The following is an 18,154-nucleotide window of genomic DNA, read 5'->3' on the forward strand; positions in this document are numbered from 1 at the left end:
TTTGTAGACCTAATGTACAGTCAAGGTGGTGTTTTGTTAATAGACGTGATGGCTCCAATGGCCAAGTATTGTATATACATATATATGTGTGCTCGAGCTTATACAGGTGATTATTTTCTTTTATATGCAACATGATGTTTTTCGAATTTTGGGTTGACATAGAGGTATGCATGGGAAGTATAAGGTTATGAGCTGGTTCTCCCGGGCCTCCTCGGTTACGGGTGCCAGTCCACCCCAATAGAATTTGAGGCGTGACAGAATGTTACCCTTATTCTTATACAGAGGGATCATAATACTCCATCTCCAGGCCTCAGGCATTTTCGCCGACTTGAAAGTGTCGTTGAACAAATCCGTCAACCACCTCAAACTAGCCTCGCCAAAAAATTTCTAAAAATCCACGGAGATCTCATCAAGCCCCATCGCCTTACCCCTTCGTATTCTGCGAACGGACTCTCTGACCTCCTCCAACTTAAAACGTCTACAATAACTAAAATCTCGACACTCCTTCGAATGCTCCAGCTCACTCAACTCAATAACTCCCTTCCCTTCATCATTCAAAAGCCTATGAAAATACGACTGCCACCTATTCTTACTATGACCATCCTCCACTAAAATTCTACCATCCTTCTCCTTAATGCACTTTACCTGATCTAGGTCATGACCCTTTCTCTCCCTAGCCTTAGCCAGTCTAAACAACCTTTTTTCCCCTCCTTTCTCTTCTAACCCCGCATACGATCTCTCAAACCCTGCCGTCTTAACTGCCGTAATGGCAAGCTTAGCCTCCTTCCTTGCTAGTTTTTACTCCTCCCTAAAAAACCGCTTCTCTTCATCATCCTTACTCTCAACCAAGTTTGCATACGCCCCATTCTTAGTCTCCGCTTTTTTTTTACTTCATCATTCCACCACCAATCCCCCCTATAGTGCCTGGTCCAGCCCCTAGACATACCCAAAACCTCACTAGCAGTCTCCTTGATGCACCTAGCCGCCCTATCCCACCTTCCATCTATGTCTCCCTTACGCTCCCACACCCTCATACCAGTCAACTTCTCCCCTATCTTCCGCACATTCACTGACATCAAGCTGTCCCACCTAATTCTCGGTCGGCCCTCCTCATCCCTACTCTTCTTAGCCTTCTTTATTCCCAAGTCCATCACCAAGAGCCTATACTGAGTCAAAAGATTCTCACTCGGAATAACCTTACAGCCTTTACACAACCCCCTATCCCCTTTACTAAGAAGCAAAAAGTTAATTTGGGTCTTGATTATCGCTCTTTGAAAGGTGATCAGGTGATCGTCCTTCTTTGGAAAGCTCGAATTCACCACCACCAGCCCAAAGGACCTCGCAAATTCTAACAAAGCAGCTCCCTCTTTATTTCTCTCCCCAAAACCGAAACCACCATGCACATCGCCAAAGACTCTCGAAAATGCTCTGATGTTACCATTAAAATCCCCTGCTACAATAATCTTCTTAGAGCTAGGCACGCCTCTAACCGCCTCATCCAAGTCCTCCCAAAACCGCATCTTCTCCTCCCCGCCCAAGCCCACCTGCGGCGCATACACACTACACACGTTCAGGTTAAACCCCTCAAAAACTAACTTAATAGACATCAACCTATCACTAATCCTCTTCACCTCCACTACCCGCCCTCTAAGCTCTTCATCTACTAAGATGCCAACTCTATTCATACGCCTCTCACTTCTAAAGTATCAAAGCTTGTAACCATCCACATCCTTAGCCTTAGACCCTACTCACTTAGTCTCCTTGACACACGCCATATTGATCCTTCTCTTTCTAAGAATCTTTACTAGCTCTATGGACTTTTCCTGGAAAGTCTCTAAATTCCAAGACCCAACCCTCAGCCTGTCAACTCTAGCGACACGCCCTCCTCTACTTCCCTTAACGCCATACCTAGCCCCTACTCCCCCACCTGCCCTACTCTCATCTCCTACCCCCAACACCGCCCTCCGTCCCTACCTCGGTCCCTTCGGACATGACCCTATTCTACCATCAACAACCACAACCACTACACCAAGAAAATAACAACCATGATAGTAATAACAACAATAGGGAATACAAAGCAATGATAGGAAAAACAAGGCACATGAGACGTAGATGTAATGAACAAGCAACAGTCAATCCCACAAATTAGAAGTGTTCAGGAGATGAAATAATCAAGGAAAGTAGACGAGCAGGATAATGCACAAAAATTAAGTCATCGAAAGTAGCTAAAGTACAAAACACTAGAAGGAAAATACAAAGCAACGATAGGAAATAAGGCACACGCAAAGTAGATGGGATAAGCAAGAAAAAGTCAATCCCACAAATTAAAAAATCAAGAGAAGTCAATAGATATAAAGAAATGAAATAAGCAGTAAAGGTAGAAGGAACGAGACAAAAATAATACAACGTAACTAAACGAAGTAACTAATAGAAATCAGTGGTTTAGATGTCAGCGGTATAGTCCCGTGTGCTGTTGGTTAGGTTTTCGGTAAAGGGGTTACCGGAACAAGCCCGCCAGTGCATCGCTGGAGTAACCTCGCCGGAACTGGGTGCTGGCTCGTCTACTTACCAACCTACTTTACCAATGTTTCCACTCTTACCTTTCTTCGAAAACGAGTCGAGCCGGCAGAATCGTAAGGTCACTAGCGATAGCCATGGCTAGGAGACAGAGGGGGAAAGGAGAGAGAAGGGAGTAGAGACAGGGATGGGGAGATCTGGGGGAGAGAGGATCGTGGGAGAGAGAAAGAGAGCCCTTACCTATTACCGGTGTAGCTACGTCGTCGCCGGAGACAGCGCCGACCATTGGAGGGTCAGTGACGTAGGGGTGACTGGGGTCAGTGAATGTTATGAAAACAGAGAGAGAGAATGTTCATAGAGAGAGAGAATATCAACCAGCTTTCTTCTAAGAAAAAATAAAACTTAAATATAGTAAGAAAAATCAGGGTAAAAATCCTAACAGTTTATGTATATTCTAACTTTCCAAATTTCACTGATAGAATTTTAATAAGTATATTATTATAATTGTTGGTAGAAATATTGAACAAAAATATAGTGTGCACCTATTTCATAGAAAATGAAAAAATAGATATTTTCCTAATGAAGACACTTGGGAGGTCGTGACTAAAAATAAAAGAAAATACTTGTAAATTGAAAAGGCAAATAATAGGATACACAAGGGTGTGTTTGGTATGATGGAAAATATTTTCCTGAAAAAAAAAATTTCTGGAAAAAGTTTTTCTGAAAAATAAGTTGATTTTCTATTTCTTTTCTCATGTTTGGTTGGCGAGTGAAAATATTTTTCGAAAAATATTTTATGGTGTTTGGTTGGTGAGTAGAAAATATTTTTTTTATATTTTCTAGTGTTTGATTGGTAAGTGAAAAAATATGTTTTAGAAAACACTACTAACTGTTAACTGGTATATTAGTGCCTCTAGCAACTCAACAATTTGTAAGAACTAATTTAAGTATAGCAAATAATATCAATATCGAATACTAAAATATTGCAATCACTAAATTTAATCAACTACTAATTAGCAAATATAGGAGACATTTTCAATATTTTGTTAAGACAATTTCAAGATACTACAATCAATAAAAATACAATGGAACGACAAGCTTATTCAACCTTGTGAAACAAGCTACATCGATGATAAAATGAAATATACAATTAGCAAAAGTAGCATAGATAAGTCTTCCTCTATGCGTATGGAAATAACAATACATTCAACAAGCATTGAAAAAGAAAAAAAAATTGGGCTTCACTATTTTTTATTTTAAGCAGTGAAAAATTGAAGCAAAGTACAGTGAAAAATATTTTCAAGTAATGTGAATTTTTTGAAAAATATAAATATTAGTGTTGCTGGAGTGGGGAAGAGGGGTGGGGGCATAAGTCATATTTGTCATTTTCCGAAAAATGACTTCCCTTGGTCCATGAGGGAAGTCATTTTCCCTCAAATGGAAGAAAATAAATTGTTTTGAAAAATATTTTCCCAACATTTAACTACAACCAAACAAGAGAAAATAAGAAAATATTTTTCATCATACCAAACACACCCTTGTTATAAGAGTTTCCTAAGCAAAAATAAAATAACAATAATATGATGATGATCACATACTCTGTTTCTACTCTGAAACACATAGTTATTGAAAAAGTTACAAGTTGAATAATACTACTAATTACTTTCGAATATTAGAATTTCTACATACTCATTTGTTATGGTTCTTTGCAATATATTCACTTTAACATGTATATCAGTGGTGGAGTCAGAATTTTCATTGAGAGAGTTTAGAAATAAATATATGGACTAATCGAAGGGGGTTTAACATCTAATATATATATATATATCTTTTTTTTTACTGTATAAAAATAGTATAATTTTTCATCGAATGGGTTTCGGATGAACCCCTGATTATAAGGTGGATCAACCACTGATGCCTATACTCTATTTGTTAAAACTTCTAATATCAGTTTTTTTTAAAAAGTATTTTAAAAAGAAAAAAAATAGCAATAATCACTTTATATTTGACCAATAAATTTAGTGAAAAATATTCTTGACCAATAATTAGTATTTTGATTAAGTTTGTTAAAAATGCGTTTAAGTGTATATTTTTTATTATGGAAAAGTGCTTTTGAAAAAATATATTTTTTTTAAGCTTCTGAAAGATACTTTGGTACTTTTCTTCCAAAAGTTCAGTTACACCTTATTATTTTGAAAGTAGCATTTAAAAAAAAAAATAAAAAAAAAATTGCACTTTTGTCTTCCAAAAAGCTTGGCTATATATTAGTTCCTTATCTTCTTGAAACATTTTATAAGTTTTATGCATATTGCAATCTTGCTTTACTAGTAATATTGAAAGGTGTATGAATTAACATATGTAATGATGAGGGTCGAATCAATATTATGATTGAATCTAATTTCTTATTAGTCATGCAGAATTGCAGATGATCAATAAACAATTGAAACCTTCTTGGCAAGTAGTCAAATTATTGAGCAGATTCTGGTGCAAGTAATTTAAATTTAGGCATGCATTTAGAGAAAATATATTGTTCTGCGAATATCCTAGCTAATTTTGGGAAGGTCTAAAATTTACTTATTTATTATATAAAATATTTTAATTTTATAATTCGTTATATTGTTACACTTTTGTCATTTTCAAATCGTTACATATTTTGACTGAATTTCACATGCCAAAACATTTCAAGAAAGACGTTTAATAAAGTCAATCCTCTACTTTTGATTGTTGCTTAGAGTTACCGACGGTTAAATTTTAACTAATTACAGTTATGTTAATTAAAATAAATGACAATTATGATAATAATTTATCCTAACAACAAGTATAAATAACCAAATATGTGACGAAAATTAAAATTAAAATATTGCTGATAGTAAATGAGTGTCAGTGACCTTTTTCCAATTCTCATTGCAAAAAGATTGCAAGAGTAAACTCCAAAATGAAAAACGAAAAAAAAAAAACATATAGGTTGCTTTCTGTATAGAGGGTAATTATCGTTTTCAAATAATGTTTTTTAATTTCTTCATATTTGGTATATTAAAAGTTTTGAAAAATATTTTCTTAAAAATGAAAAGATACTTCTGATAAAAATAAAAAAACAAATTTCACAAAATAATATTTCACATTTATTTGTCCTCTTTATCTTTTAACACATCTTATCTTTACTCATCCCCTAGCCTAGGCCTCATTTGTTTGTATTTAATGGATGTTTGAATCTCGATGGCTCAGACTAGTATATTTATTTTTTATTAAGATTTTAGCTCTTAATATGTCTTAATCATTCATATCGGAAACCAAGTCTTAATATCATTAAGAGGTATTCTTGTGTTGAATAATATTCACCAAGATGTTCTTTTGGTTATCTCTCAAAAGTGTAACCTAACGGCTCTCATCTCTCTCTAACGGCTCTCTCTCTTCCTCCCTACCCCCTCCCTCGCTAGCTCCGATCACCGACCTCCGACTCCGGCGCCGACCGTCGGCGCCGACCCGACCCAACCTCCGGCGCCGACCTCCGACTCCGGCGCCGACCTCCGGTCCCCAGTCCCCGTCGCCGCCGCTGTCCTTCGGCGCCGACCCGACTCCACCGCCGACCCCGTCGCCGCTCCCCGCCACCCTCCGGCGCCGACCGCCGGTTCCAAGCCGGTCCCCCCCTCCTCCCCCCGGTTGTGCAGACCCCTACCCCACCCTTACCTGTCCTGCCCGTACCCCCCCCCCCCCGGCGGGGTACACCAGCCCTCCCCCTAGCCGCCACCCGGTCCCCAGCCAGCCGCCGCCCGGTCCCCAGCCGCCACCCGCCGCTCCGTCTCCAGCAGCCGCAGCCCCAAGCGTAATCCGGTGACCTCTAACCTTTGTTATTTTCGTTATTTCATATTTCATTATTGCATATTCCATTCTTAGTATTATTTTAGTATTGCATATTCCATTATTGAGTATAGTTTTGTTTCAGGAGTATTCCTTTGAATTTGTGTGAGCCTTGTATTTCTTTGTTGCTGCTGCTTTGATACTACCACCGTGTATATCTGTATATTTTTTTATACTTTCGTGTAGTTGTGGCTGTGGGTGGTAATGGGTGGATAGGGTCATGTCCGAGGGGGTTGGGGCGTGGGGCCGTGGTGGGGGCGGGGGATGAGGAGAGGGCGGGAGTGGGAGGGAGGCCAAGGTTTGGCCGCGGGAGGGGGGGGCAGTGGAGGGCGGGACGGTAGGCTGAGGGTTGGGTCTTGGAATATAGGCACCCTTCAGGGTAAGTCCATAGAGCTCGTGAAGATTCTTAGGAAGAGGAGGATCAACATTGCGTGTGTCTAAGAGACCAAGTGGGTAGGGTCTAAGGCTAGGGATGTGGATGGTTACAAGCTGTGGTACTCTGGGAGCGACAGACGTAGGAATGGAGTTGGCATCTTAGTAGATGAAGAGCTTAGAGGTCAGGTAGTGGAGGTGAAGAGGATCAACGATAAGTTGATGACTATTAAGTTGGTCATTCGGGGGTTTACCCTGAACGTGTGTAGTGCTTATGCGCCGCAAGTGGGATCGGAGGGGGAGGAGAAAACGCGGTTTTGGGAGGCTTTGGAGGAGATGGTGAGAGGCGTGCCTAGTTCGGAGAAGATTGTTGTAGCAGGGGATTTCAACGGGCACATCGGGGCGCTACCGGGAGGCTTTGGGGATGTGCATGGTGGTTTTGGTTTTGGGGAGAGAAATGAAGAGGGGGCGACCCTATTGGAGTTTGCGAGGGCCTTTGGGCTGGTGGTGGTGAACTCGGGCTTTCCGAAGAAGGACGAGCACCTGATCACCTTTCGAAGCGCGGTAGCCAGGACTCAGATTGACTTTTTGTTGCTTAGGAAAGGGGAAGGGCGTTGTGTAAGGACTGTAAAGTCATCCCGAGTGAGAATCTTTTGACCCAGCATAGGCTCTTGGTTATGGATTTGGGTATAAAGAAGAATAGAAAGAGGAGGAGTAAGGAGGGTAGACCGAGAATTAAGTAGGGCGGCCTGACGCCAGTGAATGCGTGGGAGATAGGGGAGAGGTTGGCGGGAATGGGGGTGTGGGAGTGTAGGGGGGACGTGGATAGTATGTGGGACAGGGCGGCAAGGTGCATCAGGGAGAATGCAAGTGAGGTGTTGGGTGTTTCTAGGGGCCGGGCCGGGCACCATCGGGAGGATTGGTGGTGGAATGAAGAGGTGGAGAAGAAAGTGGGGACCAAGAAAGGGGCGTATGCTAAGTTGGTGGAAAGTAAGGACGAAGAGGAGAAGCGAGTGTACAGGAAAGAGTACAAGCCAGTGAGGAAGAAGGCGAAGTCAGCAGTCACGGCTGCTAAGACGGCCGCTTTTGAGAGCTTGTATGCAGGGTTACAGGGGAAAGGAGAGGAGAAAAAGTTGTTTAGACTCGCTAAGGCTAGGGAGAGGAAGGGTCGTGACCTCGATCAGGTGAGGTGCATTAAGGGAGAGGACGGTAGAGTGTTGGTAGAGGACGGCCACATCAAGAAGAGATGGCAGTCGTATTTTCATGGGCTCTTGAATGACGAAGGGGATAGAGCTATTGTGTTAGGGGAACTGGAGCACTCAGAGGAGTGTCGGGATTTTAGCTATTGTAGACGTTTTAAGGTAGAAGAGGTTAGACAGGCTGTCCGCAGGATGCGAAGGGGTAGGGCGACGGGGCCGGATGAGATACCGGTGGAGTTTTGGAAGTTCGTTGGAGAGGCTGGTGTAAGGTGGTTGACTGGATTGTTTAATGAAATTTTCAGGACGGCAAAGATGCTCGAGGCATGGAGGTGGAGTACCATGATCCCTCTCTATAAGAATAAGGGGGACATTCAGAGTTGCGATAACTATAGGGGGATTAAGTTATTGAGTCACTCGATGAAGATCTGGGAGAGAGTGGTTGAGGTGAGGCTGAGATGGATAGTGTCTATTTCGGAGAACCAGTTTGGATTTATGCCCGGCCGCTCGACGACGGAGGCAATCCACCTGGTACGGAGGTTGGTGGAGCAGTATAGGGAGAGGAAGAAGGATCTGCACATGGTGTTTATCGACCTGGAGAAGGCTTACGACAAAGTCCCCAGGGAGGTGCTTTGGAGATGCTTGGAGGTGAGTGGGGTACCGCTGGCATATATCAGAGTAATTAAGGATATGTATGATGGAGCGAAAACCCAGGTGAGGACGGCGGGAGGAGACTCGGAGCATTTCACTGTCCTGACAGGATTGCATCAGGGATCTACTCTTAGTCCCTTTTTGTTTGCGTTGGTGATGGATGGGTTGACGCGGCGTATTCTAGGGGAGGTGCCGTGGTGTATGCTTTTTGCAGACGATGTAGTTCTGATAGATGAGACTCGAGGGGGTGTGAATGACAAATTAGAGGTGTGGAGGCGAACTCTTGAGTCTAAAGGGTTCAGGGTGAGCAGAAGCAAGACAGAGTATGTGGAATGCAAGTTTAATGACGTGAGGCGGGAGAATGAGGTAGTAGTGAAGCTGGAAGCTCAGGAGGTATAAGAGGGACAAGTTCAAGTATCTTGGGTCCGTGATCCAGAGTAACGGTGAGATTGACGAGGATGTCTCACACCGTATTGGGGCGGGATGGATGAAGTGGAAACTCGCTTTGGGGGTGCTGTGTGATAAGAAGGTGCCGCCCAAGCTTAAAGACAAATTCTACAGGGTGGTAGTCCGTCCGGCCTTGTTGTATGGAGCGGAGTGTTGGCCAGTTAAGAACTCCCACATCCAAAAAATGAAGGTGGCAGAAATGCGGATGTTGCGCTGGATGTGTGGACTGACTAGAGGGGATAGAGTTCGGAATGAGACTATCCGGGAGAAGGTTGGTGTGACTTCAGTGGAGTGCAAGATGCGGGAAGCACGATTGAGATGGTTCGGACACGTGAAGAGGAGGGGCATGGATGCCCCGGTCCGTAGGTGTGAGAGGCTAGCGTTGGATGGTTTTAGGCGGGGTAGGGGTAGGCCGAAGAAGTACTGGGGTGAGGTGGTTAGGCGGGACATGGAACAGTTACAGCTCACCGAGGACATGACCCTAGATAGGAAGGTCTGAAGGACGCGAATTACGGCAGAGGATTAGGGCCAGTTCGGGTCGCTAGTGTAGGGAATTACTTGGTGGGGGTTTTATTCTTGTCATGATTCCGTGTTCCATGTTGTATTACGAATCTGTGTGCTTTCCCCTGCTTTCTTCTGCTTTATATTACTTATGGGTGCCGTATTTATGTTATGTAATCTGCTTCTGTTCTGCACTATGTGTTTGTGTGGTATCTCATGCCTTGAGCCGGGGGTCTATCGGAAACAACCTTTTTACTTCATCAGAGGTAGAGGTATGGACTGCGTACATCTTACCCCCCCAGACCCCACTAGGTGGGAATACACTGGGTTTGTTGTTGTTGTTGTTGAATAATATTCACCAACACCCTATCCACAATCACCAGTCACCACCACTACCACCCCTGTCACCATCATCATTGTCAACCACCATCCACCGTTACCAACTACCACCATCAACCGCCACCACCAACCACTTCTACCATCACAGTCACCATTGACAATCAATATCGCCACTAACCACTATTGTCGACGAGTACAAAATCTACCACCTCTACCACCACTTCAACCACTACCATCAGTATAATCTATCTCTACTAACAATCATCTACACTATCACAACTAATAACGTCTCCAACTATCACCAACACATTATTAAACATCATAAATTCATTTTCAGACATCACTATCAATACCTATAAAAAGAGAAACTTTGGCTATTAAGCCTCTTCAAGTTTTCAATTAGCAAAATGGTCTACTGAGAACATTTGGCTATTAAGCCTTTTCAAAATTTCAATTGGCAAATGACTTACTTCTATTTTCTCATTACTCGGATTGATAATCGATCTGTCCATATGTAGGTTGGATCGATAATCGATTTGTCAGATCGACAATCGATCTGTCTATATATCGATCGGATAAATTATAAATCTGTCTAAAAAATGAGTCATTTTCCTAAAAAAAAAAACTTGTAATCTATTTAATTAAAAAGAAGATTTGAAAAGGTCATTTAACAAAATATCCCCAAAAAACTACCATCAAACAACTTCACATCACAATCAGCAAGATCGCTACCAATCACCACCGTCAATAACAATCACTACAATACCAACCATCTCTACCATCACAACTATCAACACCAACATTACTAGTCACTAACATCAATCATTACCACCCCACCCCCATGTCACTAGTACAAACCATCTCTACTATATATCACTAGCAAGCATAAATATTTTTTTCAATCAAATAATAATTTTGTTGTGTTAATTCAAATATTTTTTTAAGATATATAATTAATTTTTTATTTGAATTATATATATCAATAATAAATTTTGTACATTCAGATGTTGAAAAACAAATAGTCTTAAACATTTTGTTTTCAGATTTAGAGATAACATCTTAATAATTCAGATGTGCATTCATATTTAGACGTCTGAATCATAATAAAAATAAATGTAGCCTTAATATTTTGGGATTATAATCGGATGGCTATTTTAACTCATATGGGAGATGAGATAATATTATCACAGTGTTAAATAACATAAAGTGAGATATTTCAAAACTATGTTTGATACTATTAGATTTATACATACTATGCTTAGTTGATATTATAAATTAATCTTCACATAAATTTATACCATCAACCTAACATACTATAAATTTAATACTATTAAACTTAACCATGGGACATTCACCAAATCTCAAGTAACAAACGACCCCTTGTAATACAGTAATATTTTTTACTTATCAAAGAAACAAAAAAATAAATTTTAAAAAGTAATTCATATATCTAAAAAAACATTTTTCTTTCCAACAGAACACACCACTCCCAATTACCTTGGTGGGGCCCAAGTAATTAACAAAGAGAACGAAAAAAGGAAAATAAAAATGAAAACATATAAGACCCATTTGGATCTGCTTCCCATCGTGCCTACCCCTCAAAAATACTTTCTTCTTTTTTTTGTGTGTTTTACAGAGAGTTTTGTGAACAATGAGAATAAGGAAGCATGCCAAAATTTCCTCGCTTCTCTATACTTGTTCTGTATTCGCCGGTGCCCACCTTTGTCAGCTCAACCAGTCTCCATGGGATCTCATCACATTCCCCGACGATAACAACTCAGAAAATAATATTAATCAGCAGACTCTACTTCCTCCTCCTCCTCCGGCTCCACCGTCTTCTTATAAGGTCAGTTTAATTAATAAATCTCCTTTTACCAGATCTATTCAATAACTCCCATTTCATTTCTAAAATGTCCATTCATTTCTCTGCTTTTTGTTTAGGGTTTAGTTTTACTTACAGCGCTCCATTAGGGTTCCTCAATGAATCTCAATCCCAACTTTTCTCTTGTTTATTTAGCCTTCTATCTTCGATTTATTTCACTGTTTATCCCTATTTTCCACTGCATAGTTTTTATTCGTTCAAGAAATGAACTTTTTTTTTTTTTTGTTTCTGATTTCATTTGCTGCAGTTGGATGGATATGCTAGCTGTGCTGCAAATGAAACCTTTTGTGATTCTGAACAGAGGTATCTTTTCAACTATTACATCAATTTATTTTTAATTACTAGCAGCAGTATCTTTCATTTCTTTTTATGTAGTTCAGAAAACGATAATTTTCCAAGATCTATTTGATATGTACAGTTGGGGATGTACATATCAAATGTAATTTGGTTGTAATGTTGAGTTAGCAAGCATTGTATTTTCTGTAGCATCACGTCAATGAAGTTGTACGATAATGGGGAGACGAAAAAGACAAATATTTTAGACAATAAAGTTGCTGACGTGCCTGCTAATTCCAACAATTTAGAGAAAGATGAGGAGATGGTAGATGGAAATAACACTGTTCCAACAATGTGCATCAAGAATGATGGGAAGGGATGGCAATGCAGTAGAGAGGCGAAAAGAGCGCATAATTTATGTGAGCACCATTTTGCTCAAGGGAAGAAGCATTGCAGTAGCAACAACTCAGCTCAATATTCTACTACTACTGCTGTTGTTGCTGCTGGTGTTAACTCAGACACCGAAATTAAGCAAACTGCGGTGGCAGCAGCCGAGATAACTGCGAGTTCCCGCGTCCGCTCTCATCGTACTAAGAAATTATCGTCTTCCGAATATTACTATTATTCGGGTTTTGGTCCTTTATGGGGCAAGAAAAGAGGTCCATCGACTGGGAAGAAGAATAATAATACAGCACCACCCGTAGCAAGAGCAGCTGAAATCTACTCTAGTCATGAAAGTACTACTCAAGGGGGACAATCTTCGTCTCCTCAGATGGATAATGAAGGAGCTGAGCACGTTGAAGATGAGGATGATGATGGTGAAGAAGTTGAAAACTGTAAGCTGATCAAAAGAGCCCGTAAGCCCATCAAAGCTAGGTCACTCAAATCTCTAATGTGAAATTCTCAACAGCAATTTCTAGTGTATTAGTGCTTTGTGGTCGACATATTTTGTGATATCTAATGTCTTTTTTAGGGTATGTCTGGTGACTAAGGTCAAGATTAAACTAGTAAAGTGTTAGTTTTAGATTTCTAAAAATTTTATGGTGGTTAAAACTAGTAAAGTGTTTGTTTTAGATCTAAAATTTTTGAGGTTTTAAAAATTTTAATAATAAATTTTATGATTTTAATTTTACTTGAAATAATGGTGAAAATTGTGAATATGTTTTAAATAAAAAAAGAATTATCTAACTTTTTTACTAGAAATATTTTAAAATTTTGAATGAAGCAACTCAAACTTCGTATTAATAAATAAAATTTTAATAACACTATTCAAATTAAGATATTTCAAACAAATGGCTAGTATTTTATTAACTAGAATTAATTTTTTATTTTTATTAATAATCTTATTAATATATGAAGTCAAAGTCTATGTGTCTTTTAAAAATACTATACTAAAAGTAACTAATATTCACTAACAAAAAGACAACTCTAAATTATTATAATATTATTTTTATATATATATATTTATATATTTAATATCTTTTATCGAATTTTGATTTTAGGTCACTAATTTTATTACTGAGACATCTATAACAAAAAAGAAAATTGATTCTAGTTTCATGGTTAGTGTTCCTGCCACGTGTTACCATATCTATATATATCTTGTGTTAGAAAAATCTAGATAAGGATAAAGTTGTAATTTTATAATTTTATTTCAATGGATATTTTATTTGAATTGTATCCTTTTTCATCCGTATGAATGTGGGGCGTGCTGTGGTAAAATGTTGTGTATAGGACTTTCTTCCTCACATGTATTAGGTAAAAAGAGTTTTAACAAAAATTATGTTCTAATGGTATCAATTAAGCTATTTTATTTTTTAAAAAAATACTTTTCATCATTTTCATTGATTTTAGAGCTGCTAGAGTTTGTTTATTTCCTAATCACAATCTTCTCCCTCTTAAAATCACTGCTGTGCCGGAAAATTATTGGTACTTGTTGAACTAGTGGAGCTCAGTCAGTTCCACTCTATTTTGCTTGTCGATTTTATGATCTGTTGCAATATGATTATTGCTATAAAAGGAAGAATTAGCGTGACCACTAATTTTTCAATTATTGAATTATTTTATTAATAAAATATGTGATTTGTTTGTTACCATGTAAATTTTACTGAAAGAAATATTAAGGAATCAATAAAACTCTCATAAAAACTTACAATGAATGATTCGACTGTTAACCCCAGAACTGAATTTCCATGGAATTTTAAATTATTTGGTAATTTCCTTATTCTAATAACATTGAAAGTAATTCGAATAGGTTGACCAAATTAATGCAAGGATAAAAATGTAATTTCAATCCTTGTACTATTTCCTTCGTCAATTTATCTTACTTTTTTAATTCGTTTCGAAAAATATATTTTTTTGATAAGTTTTTAATTTTAACTTTTAACAATGACATGTAGAAAATAGAGTATAAGATTAAAATTTATTTTAATATATTTTATATAATTTTAGTTTATTATCACAAAATTTAAAAAATATTTTTTAATTTCTTAAATTCCGCAAAGTCAAAATTAGAGGAACAAATAAAAACATACTAGCTTCAAGTTTCAACAAATTTACCCTGAATATTTAACCTTTCTCATCCACAAGTCTGTACAAAATGCAACTTCTCCATCACTTTATAGATATAAATAATATTATGATACTCATTACTTAGTGCTAAAGAGTCGACATAAATTTGAGTTGGATAATCTTTGAAATGGAAATAACATTGAAAATGAGTTGCAATATGGAGAGAAATTGCTAATAATACCGATGTAGTTGATCGATCCTTACTTGGAACTAATAATATTATTGTTTCAGCTTATGAAATTATTCTTCAATTATCGAGAAAAGTAATATATCATCATATGGAAATTCAATCAATTTCTCTTATTGTTAAGATTTGATCTTTTTTTGAGCATTATGCAATAAATAATACTTCTACTAATTATGAAACTGAGTTGATAATAAAGCGTCATGTTGAAATTGATAAACGTGAGGAATTGGCTTGCATGCACCTGTTCTTTTTATGCATGTAATTGGCTGCCATATTTGGTAACTCAAACTGATTACGTACGTATCCATATAATTATCCTTAGCTTGTACATTGCATAAGGAGAATTCCCCATTTCGCTGGAACAAGAAGTGTAGAATAATATTAATTTACTTAGTAGTATTTTAGTTTAAGGCATGTTAATTATGAAATTCAAGAGGGGGGTTATACTGGTTCGGATCATCGATGTAGTGCCGATCCAGTTTCATTGAGTTACGAGGATTTAAGAGCTTAAGAGATCTTTGGGATTACAAGGTAGTTAAATTGGTCTACGGAACTATCTGATTGGAATGAGACTTGCAAATGTGATACAACCTCTGCCTATGTAACTTGTACTGACTTTTCTTTACAATTGTAGACTCAAGAGAATACGAAGTTTTATGAAAGATTAAAAAACGAAAGTATGCTAGTTTAAGTGAAGTTGCACATTTTCCTCTGTTCGTCTTGCTGGCTTTTATGGTCTCTTCGATAGATTGGTTTGCTTTAAAAGGAAAACTAAGCGGTGTTTCATTCAATCAAGGATTTGTATTGATTCCTTGATAGAGTGTATACATGTCCTTATCAGATATGTCCATGTGAGTGACAAGCTAAGGATTGTATTACTTATGAGAACTAGACCAATCAAAAGCTTACTGATGCTTTCCTTATGAGTACTGCTGATCTGTGTTCTTTGAAAATTTTTTGTCCTGAACTTCTCGATTGCAAGATTGTAAATAATCTTGCTTTGAAATTGCTTATTGATGCTCCTTTTTCTTTTTCCTTGAACCTGCAAAAGTACTTTGAGTTAAGTGTCCATTAAAACTATTTCAGAGGCTAACAAACTAGATATGGTTAATTGCTAAATTAAAATTCTCTCTCTATATATATATTCAAACACGTGAATTTTGATCATGCAATTATTGGTTAGATGTGAATATCAGGTAGGGGTGGGCATGGTATGGTATATATCGAGGGGCATGGTATGGTACATACCGAATACCAGATCGAAATCGAAATTTTTTATACCGCGGTATGAATGTTATGGTATTTGGTAAGAATTTTAAATTATTTTGGTATTTACTACGATATTTGGTATTTATGCAATAAATATCGAAATACCGTACCCGGCATTGAAGTTTTTTAATAACATATAAAACTCATATATATATATATATATATATATATATATATATATATTATTTTTAAGATTATTAAATATATTTATATATCATCCATTAGCCAATTAAACACAAAAGTAGCTTTTATTCAGAAATAAATTTTTTGGGAACCTTATTATTTAGGAATACTATGCTTAAGTTTAGGTATTGTTGTTCAGAGTTTGTATTTCGGACTATTCAATCGTGATTGAAATGTTATTTTTGTGTAATTAATTAACAAAGATAGTTGTTAGCCTAACATGATTAAGACGTTTTTAAAATTTAAAGTTATAGTTTTTTATATGAATATATGTAATTAGAAATCAAATAAAGTTTGGTTACCGAATTACCATACCGTAAAATACCGAACCATACCGAACTAATTTGGTATGGTAATGGTATTGTTCTTTTAGATACCGAAAACCAAAATTACCGTACCGAAGTTTAAAATACCGTACCGTACTATGCTCACCCCTAATATCAGGTGCATGTAAGTAGGGTTGAAGCTAGGTGTTGAAAAATCATACTGTTTATCCATGGCTCAAAATTATTTTTATATATATATAATAGATGTTGAACCACACAATTGGCTATTTTCTGTGTTTACTTCTTCGTATTTTGAACTTCCTTAGTGAAAGTCTTGGCTTTACTACCGCAAAAAGTTTTTCCCTCGTTAGACCTAAGCAGGTTTGCGCCTGTGTTGTTGCATCTACCTTAACCCATGATACCAATCCTAAAACGAAAGCTAAGATTAACAAGAAAATGAAGCACGATTAAGACTAATACTAAAAGGATGAATGAAGAAACAAGGCAAGATAAATAGATAGCTACAAATTGGGAATCAAAGATAAATAATTTTAATAAATTAACACGACCTTCTTCAAATATTCCCACAAACACCTAACTCTAAGAAGAACCTCAAGGAAATTGATATCCCCAACAACTCTTCTTTCTAAACAGAAACAACTAAAAGCTTAGCAAACTCTCATAATCTCTCAATAACTATAAAGTATTTTTAGTCATGAAATTCTAAATCTTCCAACATAAAAGAAGCTACTTATACTAAGCAAATAAAGAGGACTCTATGTTATTACGTTTTTACCCTTAATGAAAATAAGAGCCTTGTTTGGATGTTGAATTCAAAAAGCCCAATCCTCTTCCTTCCTCGTAGTATATGACCCATCAAATATTATCACAAACACATGAAATTCTCGGAAGAATTCCATAATACACTCGAATGCATCCTTCTTCATAAAGAACCCTTGCCAATATTGAAGTTCACGGTCATGGATCCTTGTAAAATGCCTTGGGTTCCCTTTGGGCGTATCAACCCATGATCGGAAAATTTCAAAAATATGTAAATACTAGAAAGTGAAAGATATGTGTCGATATATCCCAAATTCAACATCAAAACAAAGCTCATTGGGAGGAAATGGATAAAATCGATATGACGTTATATGTTCTGTTACTATATTGGGTTTGAAAGTTTTTAGTAATGGAAAAAAAATTCTTTTTTTTTTTAAAAAGGTAAATATTGGCTTCATTTTACTATCTTGTGTACTATCCTTTCGAGGAAATGAAACATTAGTTGTTCATTTGTAACATAACACAAAATTTGACGGTAAGATGTGTAGTATGAGATTGAAAGTAATACTGAAACTATTACTCACTTTATGTCGTTTTATGTGACATCATTTGACTTGACACGATATTTAAGAAAAAAGATATACTTATGAAACTTGTAGTCTAAAATAATTCTTACATTTTTGTGTGGTTATAAAATCATTTCACTAATCTCAAATTAAGTATCCTTGTTATGGCTCTAGTTATTAGATGAAGATTGATAACTTTAAATCTCTATTATTATTCCCTTTTCTAATTTGTACATCCTCCTGAGCAAGTTCAGAATACAGGCGAGTTCCTAATAAATATATTCATCCATTAG

General features: G+C 37.3%; 1 protein-coding gene across 2 annotated transcripts; it reads left to right on the forward strand.

Moving 5' to 3' along the window:
- The first annotated feature begins 11,436 nt into the window (after positions 1 to 11,436).
- On the forward strand, positions 11,437 to 13,794 carry LOC107861139. Of its 2 annotated transcripts, none has more exons than XM_047406724.1 (3): positions 11,437 to 11,727; positions 12,011 to 12,066; positions 12,348 to 13,794. In XM_047406724.1, exons 1-3 carry the CDS (start codon positions 11,549 to 11,551, stop codon positions 12,935 to 12,937), a joined length of 825 nt encoding a protein of 274 aa, XP_047262680.1. In that variant the 5' UTR covers positions 11,437 to 11,548; the 3' UTR covers positions 12,938 to 13,794. The 2 variants fall into 2 exon arrangements, with proteins under 2 accessions (XP_047262680.1, XP_016562001.2); XM_016706515.2 differs by having other exon boundaries at positions 11,441 to 11,727; positions 12,250 to 13,794.
- Positions 13,795 to 18,154: the final 4,360 nt, after the last annotated feature.

The sequence above is a fragment of the Capsicum annuum genome, chromosome 2 (genome assembly GCF_002878395.1).
Source record: "Capsicum annuum cultivar UCD-10X-F1 chromosome 2, UCD10Xv1.1, whole genome shotgun sequence".
NCBI classification, from domain to species: Eukaryota; Viridiplantae; Streptophyta; class Magnoliopsida; order Solanales; family Solanaceae; genus Capsicum; species Capsicum annuum.